At 49.5% G+C, this 23,047-nt stretch overlaps 1 protein-coding gene across 7 annotated transcripts in view; it reads left to right on the top strand.

Moving 5' to 3' along the window:
• PPP2R5C (protein phosphatase 2 regulatory subunit B'gamma) overlaps positions 1-23,047 on the top strand; it is a 129,327-nt gene that overhangs the window by 15,761 nt on the left and 90,519 nt on the right. For 2 of the 7 annotated variants that reach the window (XM_044230438.1, XM_044230437.1), the window contains exon 1: positions 13,167-13,368. The exons of the other annotated variants lie outside the window; for them this stretch is intronic. In XM_044230438.1, the coding sequence (XP_044086373.1) occupies positions 13,275-13,368 (94 nt within the window). In that variant the 5' untranslated portion in view covers positions 13,167-13,274. Of the gene's footprint in view, positions 1-13,166; positions 13,369-23,047 lie in introns of those variants that run through there. 7 annotated transcript variants of the gene reach the window in all.

The following is a 23,047-nucleotide window of genomic DNA, read 5'->3' as shown; positions in this document are numbered from 1 at the left end:
TCCCTCTGATGACGACGACGTCCCGTAGAATCTCCTTCAATGAGGGTCTAGCAGTGGCACGTTCTTCGTTTATTTCTCTGGAAAGTATCTCTATTCTGCCCTCATTCCTGAGAGATGTTCACTGAGGCCTGAATCGTTATTTTCCTTCAGAACAACGAAGCTGACCGTTTCATTGCCTTCACCTTCCCTCCGCATCGAGAAACCAAAGTCAGTGTGTGAAGGGACTGTGACTCTGACCACTGTTTTGATTCTTGTCTGTAATGTTGCTCTTTCGTTGCTCCCCTGCTGGGTATCCAGACGCGGCTTTGTTTATTGTCCGTCTTTTTCGGGACTCGTCGTGCACCCACAGATCATTCTGTTTCCTCGGGGCTGGAAGGCTCCCTGCCCTTATAGCTTCTGCATTCGTCTCCTTTTTCCTTTGGCTTTAAACAAGTATGTATTGGGCTTTTTCATTTACTGTCTTTTTATTCCTCCCCTGTGTTTCTCCAGCTTTTTGTGACTTCCCAAGCTATATTTTCGATGAGAGGGTCTTCTTACATTATGGCTGATGAAGGACCGGTTTTCTTTTAATTTTCAACCCTTCATGGGAGGAATGCCTTCATAATATACAGTGAGAATAATTAACTATACCAATGAAATATAAAATTCAGCATTTAAGGTTATTATAGCCAATAGACATAAAATTACCTTGCTGAGTTGCTCACACAATCTCTGAACACAACGCTCAACTTCTGTCACCTTGCTGGGACTCTGCAGGTCTGTCTTGTATGGGCCAAACTCCCCTTGTTGGGCTTTTCATCTCAGACATCCTTTTTCATTTACAGAAGTTACGTTTTTCACCTGTAGTATGACTTTTTCCTATTTTTCTGGTCTTCCGTCTCTGTGGGTGGCGTAAACACCGCAGCTTCGCTGTCTGCGTCAAATGATGTTATCACCGTTGCCAGACTTTGTTCATGCGGTCTTCCTCCCTTGAGTACCTGTTTTCTACCGTGTGCTGGTCATTGAAGTCAACTATTTAAATTAAGTCCAAACCTAAAACGAAAATATCTTCGGGCACCTGGCTGGCTTGTTGGTTAAGCAACTGCCTTGGGCTCAGATCGTAATCCCGGAGTCCCGGAATCGAGTCCCACATCGGGCTCCCCGCTCAGCGAGGAGTCTGCTTCTCCCTCTGACCCTCTCTCTCTCATGCTCTCTCTCTCACTCTCTCTGTCTCTCAAATAAATAAATAAAATCTTAAAGAAAAAAGAAAGCATCTTCTTCTGCAGGGATTTATTTTTGCTGTTTCTGCCAGATGCCATTGGCAGTCTGGGCGTGTTGTAAATCACAGCACGAGTTTCTTACAACTTGTTAAATTAGTCAAGCCAGTTGTCCCATAAAATGTCCTGCTTAGGGGTCCCTGGGTGGCTCAGTGGGTTAAGCCGCTGCCTTCGGCTCAGGTCATGATCTCAGGGTCCTGGGATCGAGTCCCGCATCGGGCTCTCTGCTCAGCGGGGAGCCTGCTTCCCCCTCTCTCTCTGCCTGCCTCTCTGCCTACTTGTGATCTCTGTCGAATAAATTTAAAAAAAAAAAAAAAAAGCCTCTACCTTCAGCTCAGGTCATGATCCCCGGGTCCTGGGATCGAGCCCCGCATCGGGCTCTCTGCTCGGTGGGGAGCCTCCTTCCCCCCCTCTCTCTCTGCCTGCCTCTCTGCCTACTTGTGACCTCTGTCAAATGAATGAATAAAATCTTTTTTTTTTTTTAAATGTCCTGCTTATTCCTTGTAGTTCCGGGAAACAGAAACCTTTTCTGGGTGGAGTACATCAGACACGGTGCTGTAGAACCCAGGAGACATTAGTGCGGGATATTCATCCAGTGGACGGACTGTTAGGGTGTTGGTGGTGGATTGATCTCCCCTTTAGACCCTGACCCTTCCCTCTGCCGCTGAGCTGGCTAAAAGCACAGGTAGTGATCTGCAAGGTAGGCTGTGGCTCCTGCTGGCCTGTCCCCACCAGCGCCACGCCAGCACCGTGTACCCATGGCGGAGCCCTCACTTGACTCAGCAGCCTTGCTAGAGAGTCCTCAGTTAAGCTGGCATTCTTCTGACAGCAGAGCTGTTTCTCAGCGGCTAGAGACACTTGGCTTGACATACAGCTCCTCCTGAACGTCAGGATAGGCTTGACACTCTGCCTTTTACTTACACTTTCCCTCAGATGGTGGAAACTAAAGGTTTTTCTGATTTTCTTTTCTTTTCTTTCTTTCTTTCTTTCTTTTTTTTTTTTTTTTTGAATAGCAGTATGGACTTGGATATTTTTATTTGATTTCAGCATGCTTCAGCTTGCTAAAATCATCATTCTTACGATGTAGGGATACAAAATTTTAACCACTGGGTAGTCTTTGGGTTGATACGTGTGTATTTTTTGACAGGGACACATTTAATTTTGATTCCTTGATTTCTGACATAGTAAGATGTTCCCTAGTCTCATTTGATACCTTCTTTGCCCCAGACTTAGAATCGGCCACTTTCAGAGAGCCCCAATTCCTTTCAGTGAGGACTGACTTTAGAGACCAAAATCTGGGGAGGGGAGTAGAAGTGCTTGTTGCTATCGAACCGATGATGCTTTTAGGTGCTGTCGACGGAGGGAGGTGGGATATGAGCCTATATAGATAGGAATGCTACGTTCATATGGACTTTTCAGTTCAGCCTTAACGTCATGGTGTTTTCATGTGTTTCTTGAGTCTTCAGTTTTTTCTTTTACACTGAAAATCTTGGTTTTGAAGATCATTGACAGAATTATTGCTATATCCTATTAAAATAATTCACAGCAATAATACTGATACCATCACAAACAGTAGGAACTTTGAAGTGACTCCCTTCATTGCAGAAAAAGTCGTAGTGTTTTTATCAGGATCTGTCACATGTGTTAAATGTCCGGGGGCGGGGGGGGGTGGCATCTTTAGAATTGTTTGAGTCCTCTGGCCTAAGAATGGGCTGTGCCAAGTCCACTTTCATTTCATCCGGGATGTTCTTAAAGTATCCATCATGTGGGTTTTGCACAATTCTTACTAAGTTTTATGCCCTGATACTCTTACTGTGGTTGTTCTTGTGTCTTCTGAGTAGGGGATCATTTATACGAAGGCGGCTGATTTCTGTGTCTCGCTTTCGCATCCTGCTTTCCCACTGACTTATCTTGCTGTTGACGGTAGTTTTCAGTTGGTTCTTTCGGATGTCCCAGGTGTCTAATGAGATCTGCACGTAATGATAACCTCACACCCTTGTTCTGAGAATCCTGCCAGTGTCTTCCCCCTGAACTGAGTGAAAATTTCAGTAAGCTGTCGTAGGCGGTGGTACAAGCAGGCGTGTGTGTGTTGTTCCTGACTTGAGTGGAAACAGAAGCAGGGTTTTTCAAACAACCGTGTCACTCCATTCTGTGATGGTCCTCAGTTTTCAGCCAGGATAGATCATGCTGTAATGTAAATATTTTGCCTTTGTTCGTGTCTTTGAACGGTTCCTTAAGCTGGACTCAGAGGAGGGAAGTACTGGTCCAAAGCCTGTGTGTTTTCAAAATCCCTTTGTAGAGACTGCCCAGGTGCTGTCCCAGGAGGTGGCACCAGACGCGCTCCCCCTGACTGGATGAGATGCCTGTCCCATCGCACCTTTGCCACACTGGGGTTATTTAAAATCTGAGTCATCAGTTAAGGCAAAGTAGCATTTCCTATTTTCATCCCGTTAGCAGGGAGGCTGAGTGTAGTCTTTGGGCCCTTTTCACTCAGCGAATTCCCTGAATGAGTCCCTGTGCGCACCATGTTTGGTCGATGCCAGACGAAGGGAGATGTCCTGGGTGACGTGCGGCCTGCGGCTTGTCTGCAGTTCCTGTGGGAAAGAAGAGCCCGGGAGAAGTCGGGTCACGAAGAGCAGTGAGGACGAACAGCAGTGAGCCAGAGACCTTGGGACAGCAAGTTGGAGTCGCTAAGCACTTGGGATTTTATGAAAGAAGTTGCTGCGTTATTGTTGGGAGAATTACATGGCCTGGTTTTATGGTCATGACCCTTTTCAGAGCAGTTCGTTTTCTGGTACCGTTGAAAGTCTGGCCATACACACGGGTCACTTTTCCTGCCTGAAGACAAACTGTACATGAGTTTACAGGAGCTTTGCCTCTTGGCCTTTAGTTGCAGAATTGTAACGGTGCAGTGGGAGAAGTTTCCAGAGCGCCTGTCCTTACTCCGGCGGGCCGAGAGACTGCTCTCAGCGGTCCTGTCTGCTCCTGGCTGCCCAGGGCAACAGAGGAGATGGCCCCAGGCATGGTGAGGCAGGTGCCGGGGTACAGCAAGTACTTCCTGAACACCTGGGTTGTCCGGAGCAGGGGGAGGTGGCCAGGACGATGACAGTGACCAGAGGTGGCCCCAGACCCAGATCCGCGGCCCTCTTCCAACTCAGGCTCCTCTTGGCTCTGTTCTCAGCAGCTGGGCAACAGAGCTGCCTCCAGGGCCCCCAGTGTGCGTGACCGAGAGCCGGTGCTGTGTCAGCCAGCTGGTCCTTCTGTGACACTATCCTGTCTGCTCTCTTGCAGCCACAGAGGTGGCTTTTACTGCAAGGGACAGTCTGTCTCTGGCCTCTGCCAGCCGCCTCGGGGCAGAACTTGGGAGTTTGCCTCCAACTAGCTGTGGTCTCACATCTGATGTGGGCTCAGGCCCTCTGCACACCCCCCTGATTTCTCATTGTACCCCACGTCCCGCTCATCACCGCACACGCGCTGTGTCTCGGATGGTCCCAGCCTCTGTCCAGCCCCTCGTGGCCCTAGACACCCGGCTCTCCTCTCCGCTCTGCTTCATCTTTTTTCCTAATTGTGGTAAAATACATTCTAATACATGCATTCTAACCACGCATCAGTGTCCGTTTCACGGGCAGTGAGTACATTCTCGGTGCTGTGCGCCCGTCACCACCGTCTGGTCACTGTCCGCAGCTGAACCCTGCCCCTGCCGTACCCGCCCCCCCCCCCCCCTCCCCCACCCCCGCAACTGCCATTCTCCTTTCTGTCTCTGTGATTTCGACTCCTCCAGGAGGCGGAATCATCCAGAATGTGTCCTGCTGGCTCTGGCTTTTCTCTCTCTTAGCTTTGTGTCCTCAAGGATCACCTGTGTTGTAGCCGGTGACAGGACGTCTTCCTTTTTAAGGCTTAGCACTACTCCAGGGTGTGGCTGGACCGCCGTGTGTGCCCATTCGTCCGTCCATGGACACGCAGGTGCAGAGCGCTCCGCACGCCTTACTCTTGCGGGACGCGTCCCCCAGGGCAGAGCTGTCTGCCTGTCTGTCTGGGTGCCCGGTCCAGCATCTGCCAAGGACGCTGGAGACACACTTTATGGGAGGACTGGAAAGCCCTTGGGTCCCTCTGCCTGCTTCTTCCACACTCCCTTCAGCCTCCAGAGAACCGCCCTGGCATCCACTTGTGTGCGGAACCAGCCCGGGCTCACCGCTCCCTCCATCTCGGGGAGAAGGAGGCTTGTTACCGGCAGCTGGCGTGCGAGCCGTCGGGTAGGTCGTGTGGACTAGGTACACCTTGTGCGATGCCTTCCCAGCACCAGGAGGGGCTGGGAGCCCTTGCCCTGCTTTCCAGTCCAGCTGTGGGGGAATGACAGCAAGCCCTTGGGGTGAGTCCTGCCCGGTCTCCGCCACTCACCCCGCTGGCCTTCCCTGGGCACCAGCCCGGCCACGCTTTCCACTCACAGGACTCACACAGATCCATGGGGCAACCAGCACTGTCCCTTTTGTCCTTGCTTTTTGGCAAGCAGACATTCCCTGGCAACCTGAATGCTAGATATCTTTGATCTGCCTCAGGAAAAAGTCTATTTTAAACTCTAAGTGAAGCCAAACGTTTTAGGTGAGCTCTCTCACCCTACCAAAGGGACGTCATCCGGGCTCCTACAGTTTCCAGTTCAGAAAAATAAATTCAAATATCGTGCCAGCCCGTACAACGGCCATGCTTTGCTGGGACAACACCACAGTGCGCAGGGCTCACACGCGACTTTCTTTTAAAGAAAGGAACTACAAAACTTTTCCCTAAGATATGAGCACATTTAATTTGCCAACGAAGTTGCCTGGGAGAAGAAAAATAAAACCTTGGGCTAAACTGAAACATGAAAACTGTACAGTTTTATTCCGAAATGCTAAATCAGAAATCAAATCAGTGAGCTGTATTTACAGCCAGTTTCCTTTTAAATAAAGACCAAATCAAAGTGATAGAGGGACCAGGGAATAAAGAGTAATTCCTTTTTCTTTTTTTTTGAGATTTTATTTTTTTATTTGTTTGACAGAGAGAGAGAGATCACAAGTAGGCAGAGAGGCAGGCGGGGGTGGGGGGGAGCAGAGAGCCCGATGCGGGACTCGATCCCAGGCCCCTGAGATCATGACCTGAGCTGAAAGCAGAGGCTTAACCCACTGAGCCACCCAGGCACCCTGAGTAGTTCCTTTTTAAGCCTGTACTTTGGTACAGCACAAAGATGCCTGCCTTTACATATTTTTTTTCTTCTGACGTTCATTTAGCCACTGTGTGGTCCACCATCAGTTTTTGATTTTATGTTCAGTGATTCGTTAGTTACGTGGATGCCCATCACTCATCAGCACGTGCGTCTTTGATGGGGGCGCACATGGAGCACAGGGGCTTGCGTGCCCACCCTCTGTTCTGGAAGGCAAACCGCCGTGAGCCCACAAGATGCCATTCCTCCCTCGGCATTGGCTCAGGCCCTTGGTGGGGCAGCTGCCGCGGGGGGAAGGGCAAGGGGCAGGGCTGCCCCAGGAGGGCTGGAGCCCAGTTGGGTTACACAGAACATTGCACGTCCTCCCAAGCCAGGAGCTGGAAGAGGACATACACCCCACTTCTCCGGTGACTAGAACCATCCCAGGCCACTCCAGGTGGCAGGAACTCACAGCCCGGCAACAGGGCCTGGCTACGGTGGGAGGCTCTTCTAGGAGCACCAGAGAGGGCTTGTGCCGTCGGTGAAGACACTGCTCCGGGAACCAGTGGGACCTGGTGGCTTCAGTGAGGGTCCAGATTCACAGCGAAGTGGGCAGATATGGTGGTAAAAACGAACTAGTCCGTGACTGATTCTTTGAGACAGGGAGTCTGCATCCTCTACTGTCTTGCCCAATTTAGGCCCATTTTTGTTTGCGTGTTTTTACCTACATAACCTTGGGGACGCATCCCAATGGCACACCTTGGGCGTCAAACTTCCCATCACAGCCCATTCTCAGTTCTTCGCCTGCGCCCAGCAGGCCACGTTCACTGAGGCTTCCTCCCTGCTCACTTCATCTCTGTGTCTTTTTAAAAACTGTTACTTGTCATTTTTGTCCAAGTATTATAGGCTTATTTTAGCAATACTGAAAAATACACAGAAGTTTCAGGAAGAAAAAGCACCCATTGCCATAACACTCCACAGCTGATATTTGGGAAGTGTTTTTTTTTTTTTTTGATCATACTATTTCTGAAAACTTACACACTGCCCCTTCCAGTGATTTTCATTTTAAATACTTATATATAAGATTTTTGATGGATGTGTAATATTTCATTGTGTGGGATAATCCCTTTGACATTGAAGTGGTTTCTAGTATTTTACAATCATCAATAAAAATGTGCTGCACTAGGGAAAAAAATACAAGGAATTAACCAAGGAGGTAGAAGACTTGTACACTGAAATTAGGAACACTGCTTCAAGACACTGAAGACCACGCCTGTCACCGGACAGACACCTGTGTTCGTGGACTGGAAGACAAAACTGCCAGGATGTCCGTACTGCCTAAAGAGATCCACACATTCATTGTGACCCTTATCAAAATCCTAGCAGTGTTTTTTCCCAGACGTGGAAAAATCCATCCTAAAATTCACATGGAATCTCCAGGGACCCCAGATGACCAAAGCAGCTTTGGAAAAGAACACCACACTTGGAGGTCTTATATTTCCTGATATTAAAACTTCCTGCAAAGCCACAGTAATCAAAACTGTGTGAGACAATAAACCCGGAAATAAACCCGTCACATGGTTTTCAGCAAGGATGCCACCCACTCAGTGGGGGAAGGATGGTCTTTTGAACAAATGGGCCAGGTGGAACCAGATGTCCACATGCAGAAGAATGAAGTTGGACCCCTGCCTCACGCCATACACAGAGAGTAGTTCAGGGCACCTGGGTGGCTCAGCTGGGTGAGTATCTGACTCTTGGTTTCGGCTCTCGGGGTCATGGGATCGAGCCCCGCATCAGGGTCTGTGCTCGGCCCAGACTGCTTGACATTCTCTCTCCCTCTCCTCTGCCCCTCCCCCACTCGCAATCTCTCAAATACATAAAATCTTCTTCTAAAAAAAGTTATTCAGTGTAGATCAACGACTTAAATATAAAAGCTGAGATTACAAGCCATCAGAGGAAAAGCTTCATGGCACTGAATTTGCTACTGATTTCTTCAAAATGACAACGCCAAAACCACAGGCAACAAAAACGGTTAAATTGGTTGACATGAAAGCTTAAAATTCCTGTCACCGAAAAACACAATCAACAAGGTAAAAAGGCAATCCAGAGAATGGGGGAAATAGGAGTCGTTTGTCTGAGAAGGAATTAATATCCAGAATCTGTAAAGAACTCCTACAACTCAATGACAAGAAAACCAGACTCAGAAATGAGCAAAGGACTCAAAGAGACACTTTTCCAAAGAAGACATACACACGGCCAGTAAGCACAGGAAAACATGATCAACATCACTGACTGTTAGGAAAATGCTAAACAAAATCACAGTGAGATACTACTTCATATCCATTAGTGTGGCTACTATCAAAGGGAAAACAAAGAAAAAACAGAAAACAGAAAACAACCAGTGTTGGTAAGGATGTGCAGAAATTGGAGCCCTGTGCGCTGTTGGTGGGAGTGAAAGTGCTGTTGCTGCTGTGGGGAAGCTCGGCAGCTCCTCCGAGAGTTAAACATAGAAATGCCATATGTCCCAGCGATTCCGCTTCTGGGGTGCACCCCAAGGAGTTGGAAGGAGGGGCCAAAAATAGACGCCGGCACACCCCTGTTATTCACAGTAGCCGGAGGCAGAGGCGGCCTGAAGGGCCATCTGTGGATGAATGGGACAGCACGTGGTCTGTGCAGCCTTACGAAGGAAGGAGGTGCTGACCCCTGCTAGGACAGGGACAGACCTCGAGGGCGTTTCACCGAGGGAAGTAAGCCGGTCCCAGGACAAACACCACCTGATTCCCCTTGGATGGGTCCCTGGAGTGGTCAGATCTACAGAGATAGAAGTAGAACGGGGGTCAGGGGGGAAGGGAGGAGGTGGCCGAGGCTGGAGGGCCGGAGGGGGGATGGGGCATTAGTGTTTCATGGGGATGGGACGTTGGTTTTACAGGATGAGGAGAGTTCTGTGGGCGGACAGCGGCAGCAGCTGCATGACATTATAGACGGACTTAATACCCCTGAGCTCTATGCTGACAAGTGGTTAAGACGGCGAATTTTATATAGTGTATATTTTAGCACGATTTTTAAAATATTAAAATGTGACGCACATTCTACTACTACATTTCTAGAATAGAAACATTTCTAGAATAGACTCCCAGGAGTAAAATTACTTAAAGAATCTTGATCCACTTTGCCAGATAATTTTAATTCCGAAAGGATCCAGACAACGTACAGATTTGTTGGCAGGGTCACAGCACGCCTTTACAGCGGGGGTGACTGTCATTTGTTGAAATTATTGCTGATTTGAGAGGCAGAAAAATACTTTTTCATATATAAAAAGAAAGAGTTATAGCACTTGCGTGAACTGAATCAACATTGAGGCCCTGTTTTTTGTTTGTTTGTTTTAATAGGTTTTATTTATTTGACATAGAGAGATCACAAGCAGGAGGTGCAGCAGAGAGAGAGAGAGAGAGAAGCAGGCTCCTGCCAAGCAGGGAGCCCGATATGGGGCTCTATCCCAGGACCCTGGGATCATGACCTGAGCTGAAGCTAGATGCTTGACTGAGCCACCCAGTCACTCCTAAGCCCTGTTTTTTATAAGCAACATCTGTCTTTCCTCTGGTCTTGAGGGAAGGAACATCCAGAAATGTGTACATTTCTTCAGTGTGAGCAGCGCGCATGAAGGGTTTGCCTGTTGTCTGTAAATGTCTTCGTCTCTTGATACTCACTTCCCTTCTCAAAGCTGTAGGGATTTGGGGGGTTGGGGGGCTTGCGTTTGGTTTTTTATTGAACACATCTCAGATTTTATATTGGTGCAAAGACTTAAATTGGCTTGTCCCCATATCTCCAACCAGTTATCTTACTAATCTTCCCCTTCCCACTGATTTGAGAGTCATCCTTTGTCATAATAATGCACTTGGGTACACACGTTTCCTGCTGGGGCGTGGGGCCTGCGGCTTCGTCTCACCGATCTGACCTGCTTCGTAGCCTCTCATTACACCGGCCTGAACTCACAAGCTTCCCAGTGGGTAGGACTAGCCTTACTCACAAGTAATCTCATTCTCTTGCTTTTTATTTCCAGGGGAACTTTAGAACTGTTTTGTCAAGAAAAAAGCAAAAGAGACCCAACCAAATTTTGACTGCAATTGCTCTAAACCTGGAAATCAGTTTGGGGGAAAATGAACACCAATATATTCATAGTATTTACCCTTCCAGACCAGGAGCCTGTCTTCTGTGTATCTCTGTTCCAGTGTTTTTTCCTCTCTCCATATTACTCTGTATTACTTCATAGTACTCCGTAGTACTCATTTGTTTCTTTGCTTATTTATGTTCAGGGTGTATTTCTTTCTTTCTTTTTTTTTTAATATTTTATTTATTTATTTGACAGAGGGAGAGAGAGTCAGAGGGAGAGAGAGGGTGCCCCTCAGGGTGTATTTCATCATGATATCTAGATCACAGTTCTTAAGTTATTTTTTTTTAAAGATTTTATTTCTTTTCTTGACAGACAGATGACAAGTAGGCAGAGAGGCAGGCAGAGAGAGCGGGGAAGCAGGCTCCCCGCCGAGCAGAGAGCCCGATGCGGAGCTCGATCCCAGGACCCTGAGACCATGACCTGAGTTGAAGGCAGAGGCTTAACCCACTGAGGCACCCAGGCGCCCCTAGTCCTTAAGTTCTTTCAAGAACTACTTTCTATGCACAAGGCTTCAAAAGAGAATGGGGGGGAATCACTAATAAAGTTGAGATCCTTTGATCTGAGATCATTAGGAAAAATACATCAAGAAACCTCTTCACTTGTTCATTGACTTCGAATCTGTATGTTTTACGTAAAGATCCTAGGAATCTTTCCCCCTCATCTCTTCATTTTAGCTCATCAGCACTGTCTTGGGACAGGCACAGTCCCCTTCTCATCGCCTGTGAAATACCAGATCATTTGAGGACAGGTCTCTCTGTTAAAAGTACAGATCTGCAGGAAGCACCTGCCCCAGACCCCTTCCTCAGCCCCCTGTGCACCCCTCCTTCCAGTCACACACACGTCTGAGTTAACTGGGCATCGCTCCCTGGTGAGAAGGTGGTGGCGGTCCCCGGAGCGCCGTCCTTCCCGCTGTCGGACAGACCCAGTGGGTCAGCAGCCAGAACTTAAAGTCACATGAGCTGCCTGAGAGCACGGGCAGTTCATGTTCCACTTGCAGAGGTGTGAGGCCAAGTATGTACAGGTGGCGAAGGACTGGCCCCTACTGCTTATTAGAAATAACTGTGTGACCAGCTCTGGAACCCAGCGGCACAGGGAGGCCCCGGGTGGGATTTGGTTCACTCTTACGAATTTGTTTTCGTGGTCAGTATTGAGCACACTGGCTCCGGGGCCTTACTGAACACCCTGGGCCGTTGTAGTGGTTCACACCCTCCTGGAAATGTGGGGCGTGCCAGCCCGCAGGCGTCATCACCAACCTCCTTGCGTCTCGGGTGTTTCTTACTATGGGGAAGGAGGTGTGGGAAGCAGGGGGCTTTGGCAGTGGAGTTCAGGTCGGGGAGCCATAGGAAAATGCCTGAGCAGAGATGTGGTTTGGACACAGTGTCTGTGTGTGCCAAGAAGTGAGGAATCCGTTTCCCACTGTGCCTGCCAGAGACTTTCTCTGAAGTTCGCTTTAACTAGCAGGGAGACTTCTTTTCGCTGGGGGTCATCTCTTTGATCCCCTCCTCATCCTCCAGAAATGCTGTCTCCTTGGCACAGCTTTTTACATTAACTCCTTCCTGGAGATAAGAAAGATCCAAATAAAGCTTTTAAATTTAGCCCCATAGGCTAATTTTAGCCACCCAACAACTGGGTGGTTCAGTCGTTAAACGTCAGCCTTCAGCTCAGGTGATGATCCCGGGGTCCTGGGATCTAGCCCCACATTGGGCTCCCTGCTCAGCGGGAAGCCTGCTTCTCCCTCTCCCACTCCCCCTCCTTGTGCTCCCTCTCTCACTATGTCTCTCTGTGTCAAATAAATAAATAAAATCTTAATAAAGTTATCCCCATTAAAAAAGAAGGGAAAGAGCCTGTTTCAGAGACTTTAAACTTAAAGAAAATTTCTATCAACTTCAAAGTATCTAATGTGTTGCCATCTTTAAGATAAAAAGTAAACAGTGCATTTCATTTTATAGCTCGCTTTTAACTGCCTTTAATCTGTAGCGCTTTCTAGCTCCTCGATTTAAGGAAGCTTTCATTTCCCGTGTAATTTTTTAACTGAATCTTTCCAATAAAAACACCAGATCCCTGGGGGAGGGCAGCGTTTGAGGATCAGCTCATAACTGGGCAACAGGGTGGCTGAGCCCGAGTCCCCACCAGCGACTTGGGCTTGCCTAAACACCACGAACCTGGGTTGCCCGCGTGCTAACTCCGGGTCAGATGTTGGAGCACCTGGAACCTGGAGCCGCCAGCAGCCAGGCGGGAGCGGGGCGCCCCTGAGTTTGGGGGGGGTGGGCGCCGGCGGTGGAGTCCCTGCGGCTGGCACACGCTTGTCGGCGGCCGCTCCCCATCCGGGGTAGGGCCGGCTGGGGGGAGGGGATGTCCCCGGCCTCAGCCCTGCACCACTGGAGAGGGGCTCTCGGGCTGGAAGTTAGCGGGGAGCGAAGCCTGCGGGAGCCGGCAGCCGGCCGCCGGCCGCGCGCACTGACAGCCGAGCAGGGCGCTCTCTCTCCATTTGCAGTTTTTTTAGTGTCATTTTAAGTTGCAGCTTCTGGCCAATCAGCGAGCCCCATGCCTGCTGACATCACGGGGCAGCCAGTTCCCTCCAGCTGCAGAGCTTCAGTTTGTCTTTTTTTTTAAACTAAAATGGAGGCTGGTTTCTTGCCTTAAGGAGTCCATCGCCTTTCCCGCTGGAGTCTAGATGTGGACATGTAATAAGGCGGGCAGCAGGATGGTGGTGGACGCGGCCAACTCCAACGGGCCTTTCCAGCCCGTGGCCCTTCTCCACATTCGAGGTGAGTTCCTGTGGGTTTCGCCGAATCGGAACCTTCTGTGGTTAGTTAATAAATGGCTATTGTGCTTCAGATAAGAGGAGCAGGAAGTCCTGGCCGGCAGGGCCGTGCGGCTGCGTTGCGCACTGAGCCCGCGGAGGTGGGCTGTGTCACCGCGGGCTGGCATTTTACGAACGACTCGCCGAATCGGAGTCTGGACAGAGGCCTTGCACGCATAGTTCAAAGCTGGTTTTTCTGCTTTCTGCTCGCTCTCCCATCCCCCTTTCGGAGCCGTGCTGATGTCAAAGGATGTGAAGTCACTGCCCGGGGAAGGTATTGGGTGGAGGTGGGAAGGAGAGGCGGGCAGGCGGGCAGCGCCCGGCCAAGTTGTCTGTCCGCGGAGTTTCTGTTACATCTGGGTCGCTCAGCGCGGGGAACGTCTCACCGGGGTCACAGCTCCGTAAGGAAGAGGGATCGCCTTCAGGAAATAGGCAGAAATGATCGGAAGAGAACTTCCTTTAAAGGGGGTTGTTTTCATGCTGCCTGGGGAGCCTCAAAGAGGAACATGCCCGAGCTTTGAGATTCGGAAATCTATTGTGGGTGGTAATGTCTGCGATGTGAGCGGGTTCTGGAAGACTAGGACGTATTTGGCATTTAAATAGGTTCTGTATGGACACCGGACTCTGAAATTTAAAATGGCAACAAGTTTTCAATGCGTACGTAGGTCTCACTTGCTTCTTGTAGTTCATACAAAATTCGGGTTCAGAATTGAGCTGAAGAACACAATGACCGTGGTCTTTAATAATAATTGTATTAAAATGTAAGTGTCTGGGTATACTTAGTTGGCATTTTAAAACACATGTTAAGGTGACATACATTTTTTTGTTCATCATTGGGAGAGACAGAAAATGGACGTTAAGCTTTATCAGATCACTTTAAAATGTATAATGTCACAGCTACGCCCTGACAACCCAGTTGTCACTGTCAGAGTCTCCTCCACGGTCGGGGTTAAAGAAGGGCGGGGGCGCCGTTTCCAGGTGACTAATAGTCCGTGTCGCTAAAATGCCCGACAAGATTTTTCAGGTCCTAGGGTGTATCCCGGGAAGATAAACCGCTCGAATACTCAGTCTGTTGGAATAAAATGGGTGTTGCTTTTCTCTCCAAACCCTCTTAATAAAGCTGGTGAAAATTAATACTCACCGTGACCAACTTGTAGGTTGGGCTACGCATTCGCTGTTTTACTGTGTGTGCCGGGGGAAGAGCCAGTGTTGACCGCAGACAGCATTTAAGATATTTTAATGTCAGGAACCAAATGGGTAAAAGCAAAATGTAATTGTGCTTAGGTTTAACTTAGTTCTTAAATACCAACCAGTTAGCCATAAGATCATTTTATTACATATGAAATAAATTTTTATAATTTTAAGATACCTTATAAATAGGTATTTATTCTGGTTCATGAGGTTTTTTCCTGATTTTACTACTAAAATCAGTGCCACTTAAGGCACTGGTCACTGGTCATCTTTTGAACTGAGTATCTTCTGAAATGGAATTATTTGGTTTTAGAGACTATTATTTATAGCACACTTGTTCTTTTATTCCAAGACTTTATTGTACACAGGTTGGGTTTTTTGCCTTTGGTTGAGTCAGTGTTGCTGCGAACTGTGGAGGGATTAAGTTGTGGAGTGTATTAACCCGAAAGAGATTTAAGTTTTGTTTTGTTTTAAGATTTTTATTTATTTACTTGAGAGAGAAAATGAGAGAGAGAGAACATGAGAGGGAGAAGGGGCAGAAGGAGAAGCAGGCGTCCTGCTGAGCAGGGAGCCATGCAGGACTCGATCCCAGGCCTCCAGGATCATGACCTGAGCTGAAGGCCGCCCAGGCGCCCCAGAGACTTACATTTTTAAGAGCGGGTAACCTGTAGGGACTGAAAACTAACTTTTAATTGAAACGGGAATAATTTCTAATTTCAAAACTTGAAGAACTCTCTGTTTACTCATAAGCAGTTTTTAGAGGAACATGTCAGTGTGCAGTTTGGCAAGATTCGTTTTACTTCTATCAGTTTTTCCATTCTTGATGCGTTGAACATGCAGGCGGCCGCTCTCCTGTATACATCCAGTGCCGAGGGTCAGTAATCAGGACTGAGGGGTGCAGCGCCACCCCAGAGCCAGTAGTTTTGTGGAGAGACCCACACGGGCGCCCCCCCCCCCATGCCCGAGGGACGCGGGGCTGATGTGAGGAGGCTGGGGAGAGGGAGCCAGGAGGGGGCGCCGCTGAGTGCTGCCTCCCTCTCCAGGGTGCCAGGGTTCCATTCAGGGAGAAGGGTCTTCCACACAGAAGGGAAAATGACCTTGCAAGGTCACACAGCCTGCACGTGGTCAGCCAAAATCCAAACCTAGCCAGCAAAACACACACACACACCAAAAAAACTTACGTTAAAATAGGAATTTTGGCAGTTTGTAGAACCTTTTGCCACTATGCGTGGCCCCTCGTGTGTATGACATTTGTGTGCCCAGGGTGCCACTTCTTTATTTTACATGTATCTGCCAGTTCCCCTTCCACGCAGTGCCTGGCAGGTCCCTAACTCACAATGGGAAGCAAGCCCTGTGGCCCAGTGTTCCGACTTGACAGCCCCCTGCGAGGTGGGTGGCCCAGGTAAATAAATCAATCCAATCAGTTCGGTTGTCCCAGTGGGCGGGGTGGTTCTCTTCTATTAAATAATCTAGAGTTTGCCATCATTATGGTGAATTAGCATCTCCTAATAAAATTCAGGCTTGCGAGGAACACACTGTTGAAATCTACATAAACTTTTCTGTCTGTAGTAGGAGAGAGCGTCACCTGAACTTGGGGGCTGTAAATTTAGCTCCATGACTTGTATCCTGATCTTCCGGCGCCGTCCAAGAGAACTGCCAGGGTTGGTGGCAGCGTTCTCCGTGCTGGCTGTGGCGGTAGCCCTGGCCACATCTGACCACAGAGCTCTTAAAATGTGGCCAGTGCAACTCAGAAACTGGATTTGGGATTTTATTTCATGAGAGTTATTTACAGTTTCAATAGACAGTTGTGTCTGTGGCCACTGTGGTGACAGCGTGGGTCTAGGCGGGGGTCAACACTTGTTCAGAGAAGGGCTGGCGTACCTCGGAGAGGGCGCAGGTTCTGTTCCAGGCCCCCGCAGGAAAGCTCATGTCACCATAAATCAAGTCTAGTGAAGGTTTTGGTTTCCCAGTGTCTCTAGAAGTCACGTCACACCCTGCTCCAGCTCATTTAGTGTCAGACAAAAACAGCGCACACTTACCTTCATTTAAAAATGCTTCATTGCTGAAAAGTGCTAACCGTCGCCGGAGCCCCCCGAAAGCTGTCGTCACTGACATCACCGTCACAGACGTAATCATGACAAGCGAGTTTGTTACGCGGCGAGGATGACCCAGCTGGGACCCAGAGACGCAAAGGGAGCAAAATGCTGTTGGAAAAACGGCGCCCACAGACCTGCCTGATGCAGGGTCGCCGCAGACCTTCAGTTTGTGAAAAACACAGTATCTGTGAGGCAAGTGAAACGAGGGGTGCCTGTAAATCAGTCTTTTTGGCTGTGAAAGCAGGCATGGGCGGTAAGTAAATGAACAGGCCTGCCTGTGTCCCAGTAAAGCATTATTTACAAAAACAAGCAGCCCGCCAGACCTGGCCCATGGGACCCAGCCTGCCGACCGTTCTAGACCGTTCTAGACCATTCTGTGAGTTTTTGAACGGCCTGTTCATGTAGTAAAACGTGTTCCTTCCAGAGCCAGGTTTAAAGCAGGAATAGCCAATCCAAAAAGATGTTCACGGCCCGAGAGGAGCGAGCTCTTGACCCTTTCCCAGCGGCATGATTCCGGCCCCCAGAGATGTTAAGTGCTTGCATCTTGTCCTAGTTGTTCGGAAACTCGCTCCGCTGAGGAGTCTGTCTCTGAAGGACTGAGACGTAGCCATGGCCCCATGGGGAGCTCAGGAGCAAATGATCCCTTTTGTGGGAACCCATCTTTCTTGGGATGTTGAGTCCAACTCCGGAAGTTGGTTTCCTCACACCTGTGCGAGGCAGGTGGCCCGCCAGACGTCACACCTTCCTGCCTGATGTGATCACGGTGAGGACCGTGCCCAGCGGTATCCACGTTCTCCCAGCGTTTCAGGGCGACCAGACCCGGGAGCCTCTCCCTGCCTAGCACCTTGGATCAGCTCTAGAGTTCTGCTCCACTGGCATCTGGCGTGGTACACCTGGGGCAACTTTCCAGAAATCTGCCTCTGAAGCTTACCAAGAGCGATGCTGGACATGACATCATTTCTTTCGTCTTCCCGAGGGTGTGTGGAAGGTAACGAAGTAACAGAGCTCCCTTGGGGTGGGGCGTGTTCGCATCAAGTCCTCGGGCTTTTGGTCATCAGTCTCCCTTGAACTTGGGGGTAATGTCTTCCAAGGGCTTTCCCATCAGGTCTCCAGCCTTGCAGCAAAAACTAAAACTCCCAGAACTTTTTCACAAAAATATGAAGAATGGGAGAAAAATAAAGACCCGAGCCTGACAACCAAGAAGAGGGCATGTGTGTTTAAACCTTGGATGAGGACGGACTCCTTGCAGGCCAGGCCGTTGGGGCGCGTTGTCCTTCTCACCTGGCTTCTGGTTCCATACATCGTGAACTGTTGCAAAGTGGCACTCTTCTAAGCAGAAGGCACCCTGCCGAGCGTAAGGAGCTTTCCAGAACGCAGACTGGTTCCTGCCAGCATCCAGACACACGCCAACATCTCCCTTCCCCAGGGCCGCCAGGGCCCCTGCCCCTCGTACCGCTACACGTCCCCCAACGGCTGCCCGTGGCCGTTTGGGAGGAGAGTCAGCGCTGGTGGGGCATGTGAGGTTAGGGCCGTGTCCTCACTGAATCCGTCCAGCATCGTGAAGCATTATCCCTGCTCTGTTCTAGAACAGGGGAGCCCCTGGCCCAGGGCCACAGAGAATGAAGGAGTCGGAGTCTAAGATCGCGCTCCCCTCCCCGCCACGTCAGGGTGCTGGGTGTTTGTAAAGCCTCCACATCCCTTGCACCTTCTCTTTCCCCGAGTGTGATGTGTTCGAGGCTGGAGTTAGAACTTCTCTCACGTCCCCCTGAGAGCTTGCTGCACTGCACCTGTCCTTTCTTGGCGCGACCCTCCCCTTCCCCGCGCCCCGTTTCACCCCCTCATCTGCCAGGTGTTGATTATGGCCTCCTTTGCTGGCCACCTCCACGAATCGCAAGCGTCCCGAGGAAGGTCACAGTCGTGACCTCTGGCACCGTCCCTAGAGTGTAAATGCAGCTCAGTCCGCCAGTGTTGGTGGATCGAACAGAAGAAGCTGTTTCTCTGAAGGGGCCGTTCAGCTACTGTTGATTTGGTGTATTTTCTAGCTAGTTACTGGATGGGTCAAACAGTAGTTGGCAGGCTCACAAGAGGCTGTCCAGCGGAACTGATTAGAAAGGTGGGCCAAGGGAACCATTCTGCTGGGCCTGGCTTCAGACAAACCCGCATCCCGAGCAGACGGAAGCAGCACCACCAAGCCAGTGGAGACATGGAGAGCTCCAGAACCAGGTGATCCGTTTCTCCCATTAACACACTGAGAGGAAGTCATTTCTTCCCAGCTTGGAAGGACACTGGAGTCTGTGAGGACAGAGAATTAAAGCACGGTGACATCTGGTTTTGCTTTTGGCCCTTGAATTGTTCATAAACTAAAATCCCTTCTTTTAAAAAAATAAATAAATAAAGAGACATAACAAATACAGTAAGTGAATCTGTATCAGGTCTTTGTTCTAAAAAAATAAAACAAAAACCTGTGCAAGACATCTTGGGGGCAGTTGGAGAAAGTTGAGTGCAGAAGGACATGGGGTGCTGGGGAATCACCTGTCCGTTTTCTGGGTGCGGGGAAGGTGTGAGGACATTGTCGGCACGGTCCTCCTTCTTAGGGACCAAAGATGGGTGACTTAGTGCGGTGTGGCGAGCTCTGCCGCTTCTCGAGATAATACAGAGAAAAATTACCGTAAAGCAAATACACTAAAGTAAGAAGCACTGTTGGATGTAAGGATGTGGGCATCCGAGGGTTCCTTCGACTTCTGCAGCGGCGTCCGCTGTTCCAGACTGTTGGAAGTGCCCTGAGCGCGATCTGCTTCAGAACAAACGTACAAAGGAAATTCGGTTATTCAGAAATTGTTTCCTGAAGCAGTGGTCTTCGTGTTCGAGTTTTGGCTTTTTCTCTTTTCGCCTTTATCACGCTGTTGACACATCGGCAGCTGTTGGTGAAATAATCGGGTGAGGGTTCGGCCGTCCCGGGTGGGCCAGCGCTGAGGGCGGCAGCGGGCACAGCCGGGCCCGCACGTTGCCACACGGACAGCAGCACCTTCTCCCCAAACGGTGTTTTGGGGGTGTACACCTTCTTTGATGTTTATTGGCATTTTTATTGGTCTTTTAAAGCAGAACAGCCTTTCGGGCACACTTGCAGATAAAACCAGGGTTCCTTCTGAACGGGAGAGGTGGGGGTGCTTCGAGCTCCCCAGCCCGCACCCCTGCACCAGCCAGCGGAGCCATCCTGGGCGAGTTGGCTCAGTCTGTGCCTAGAAATGGGGATCAGGTGCCCTGCCTCTCCTGTATGAGGGTAAAAGGAGAAAACGCTTAAGAAGTGCTTAAAATGGGGCCTGAAGCTTTGCGAGCTCCCCACAACTTGTCACCCCTTTGCTACGTGGACTTCAGAGCCCAGCATCTAACCACAGTTTTTTTCCCTTCCGCTGTGTTACCTCTGTTGGTTCATCTTGAAGCCTGTTCTCCCTCCCTCCCCCGCTCAGCAAGCCTTTTCTCCTCCCACAGTGGGCTTTGCCGGTTCAGCACGGTGAAGAAAGGAGCGTCGTCAGGAATTCTGGAGTGTGGACTGTGTCCCACTTAGCCCTGGTGTAGAAGGAAGACCGTGGCAGGCACCACCCCAGTGGCCTCGCTGGGCCCTGTGCTCAGTCCTGCCGCTCTCGTGGGTCAGGTCTGCTGGGTGAAACCGGAGACGGGGCCTTTGCTTACGTTCCTCCCCTCCCCCTGTTGTTAATGCTTTTGAAGAAGGTCTTTCAAGAACATTCAGGAAGAATGCTATTTTCAGAGTCAGAGGTACATGATCTGTGATGAGGCCCAAACAGGGGGACTTCCCTATTGTTCCCCTGTAGTTGTGTTTATTTTTTTTCCTAAAGATTTTATTTATTTGAGAGAGAGAGTGCACACATGCTTGCAAAGCAGGGGAAGCAGGAGAGGTAGAAGGAGAAGCACACTCCCCAGCAAGCAAAGAGCCCAATCCAGGACCCTGAGATCATGACCTGAGCTGAAGGGAGAGGCTGAACCCACTGAACCATCCAGGCGCCCCTGCCTCCTGTCATTGTATTTAAATGCAGGTGTGGCTTCTGATGCTCTGGAAATTTGACTTCCGAAAGTTTACTGTCTGGTTGTCAAATCCCAAATATGTTGAATTCCTCTTTTGTGTTGAGATTTTTTTTTAAATTTAAGATTGATTTATTTGAGGGAGAGAGAGAGAGGGGCAGAGGGAGCCGGAGAGAGAAGCCACAAGGAGACCATGCTGAGCAGAAAGCCTGACACTGGGCTCGATCCCAGGACCCTGCAACCAGGACCAGAGCTGAGCCCTCTGGCATGCTGGAGCCAAGGGGCTCATCTCCAAAACTGAACAGTTGTGTGAGTTACAAGCTGAACTAGCCCCTTTTTTCCGGATCGACATTCTTACTTGCAAGAACAAAAAGGCAGACACACTGTCTTGAAAAGTAATGAACTGAGTCAGGCAATTCAAAGGAAACAACAGGGACACTGTTTGTTGCCCACAATAAAATTTAAGCTTGCGGGCAAAAATTTGAATTTTGGAAAGCTTGTACCTGCCAGCGTGAGCTCAGTGGCTGCTCCTGCAGCAGTCCTGGCAATATCAGCAAGTAGAGCTTCTCACTGTGTCCCCGTGGAAGGTCTGCATGACCCCACCTGGGTTCCCGGTGCGCGGGAAATGAGGCCACCAACAGTTACAGGCGGAAGAGACAAGCAAAGCCGAGGACACAGCGCGGGGTCTGGTGTAAGATGCCCGTCAGCGTAGCTTCAGCTCCTGTCCTGCAGCTGATTTTCAAGAAACTACCACTTGTTGAATGTAGGCATAGAATCAAAGAGAAGGATCCACAGTTTTTTGAAAAAACTCATCAAGATGCCTCCCTTCAAATAAACATGTCTGTGTGGGGATGGGCTTTTTTTTTCTTCATGAACTTCAGCCAAAACAGCATCTCAAACAAATGCCGAAATGCAACTCTGCCTGTCCTCTGTTAAGTTGGGTATGAAACAGATATGCAGGAATGTAAAACTGGGCAGTCTTTTTTTTTTTTTTTTTTTTAAGATTTTAATTACTTATTTGGCAGAGAGAGAATCATGAGAGAGGGAACACAAGCAGGGGAAGCGGGAGAGGGAGAAGCAGTCTTCCTGTGGAGCAGGGAGCCCGATGCAGGGCTCGATCCCAGGACACTGGAATCATTACCTGAGCTGAAGGCAGACGCTTAACGACTGAGCCACCCAGGCGCCCTGGGCTGTCTTTTTGCTGATTTGGGGGAGGGATTGTTTTCATAATAGTTAGGTTCACACAAAATGAGCCTGTTCGGACTGCTTTACATGAGTTAGTGACTATTTTAAACGTTCCGAGGGTCCCTGGGTGGCTCAGTCAGTTAAGCGTCCAACTCTTGATTTCAGCTCAGGTCATGGTCTCAGGGTTGTGAGATCAAGCCCCGCCTCGGACGCCATGGTGAACGCGGAGCCTGCTTGGGATTCATCTAGCCCTCTCCCTCTACCCTGTCCCCTCCTGTCTCTTTCTCCCTCTTTTTCTTAAAAAATATATACTTACATATTTTTATATATTTTTTCATTTTATAAGCGTTCTCTAATCTGGTCAGAGTCAGCAGCTGTAACCCACATAATCCAAGCTCTCTAGGCCCTGTGGACTTCCAGAGCGTACGTGGGTCCTGACACCAAAAAACTTAGAAGCCACTGGCCAAGGAAGTCTATACCGCGGGCTGGGTGTGACCCTGGCCCTATTTTTACCAAGCTTCTGTACTTTTTTCTCCCCACCCCCGCCCCAAGAAAAAGAGAAGTCCAAATTAAAGTCCGCCTGCTGGTAACGTGAGCGTGTCTCTTAGGGCTCGGTGACAGGGTGCTGTCTGGGTCCCGTGCCTGCACCACGGGTGGTAAAGTCAGCCCCGGACACGGAGCCTCCCTTCCCACCTTGGTCCACTTTCTTGTATCTTTTTTTAAAAATCTAAAGAAAAACAAAAACAAAAAAATCCATGTGTGAATATAGCCACTTTAAACATTTGTTTTATTTGCAAATCTAAACTTCTCCCTGGCCTGAGCCCCCCGAGTCCGCCTCCTGGCTTCTCTGCCGGCTTCACCGCGTACCGGTCCAGACATGCGCGCACACTCAGTGCACAGTGTGTGTTGGTATTCACAGCAAGTGTGAGGCATTTTTTATTTACTTAAGGGAAAGATTGACATGAGAGCAGTCTTAGAAACATACACTTTTTACAGGTTTTTAGTATCCGATCGCTCTCTGCGGGGCTCTGATGTCCCGAGCCAACCTCGTTACGTCATACCAGATACACGTATGTGCCGTAGACTCCTAAGTGTGGTCTCCCGCACCTCCCTGCTGCCAGGAGCACCTGCCGC

The sequence above is a fragment of the Neovison vison genome, chromosome 13 (assembly GCF_020171115.1).
Source record: "Neovison vison isolate M4711 chromosome 13, ASM_NN_V1, whole genome shotgun sequence".
Taxonomy (NCBI): domain Eukaryota; kingdom Metazoa; phylum Chordata; class Mammalia; order Carnivora; family Mustelidae; genus Neogale; species Neogale vison.
The sequence above is the reverse complement of the archived record's forward strand: the minus strand, read 5'-3'. Positions and strand labels throughout refer to the sequence as shown.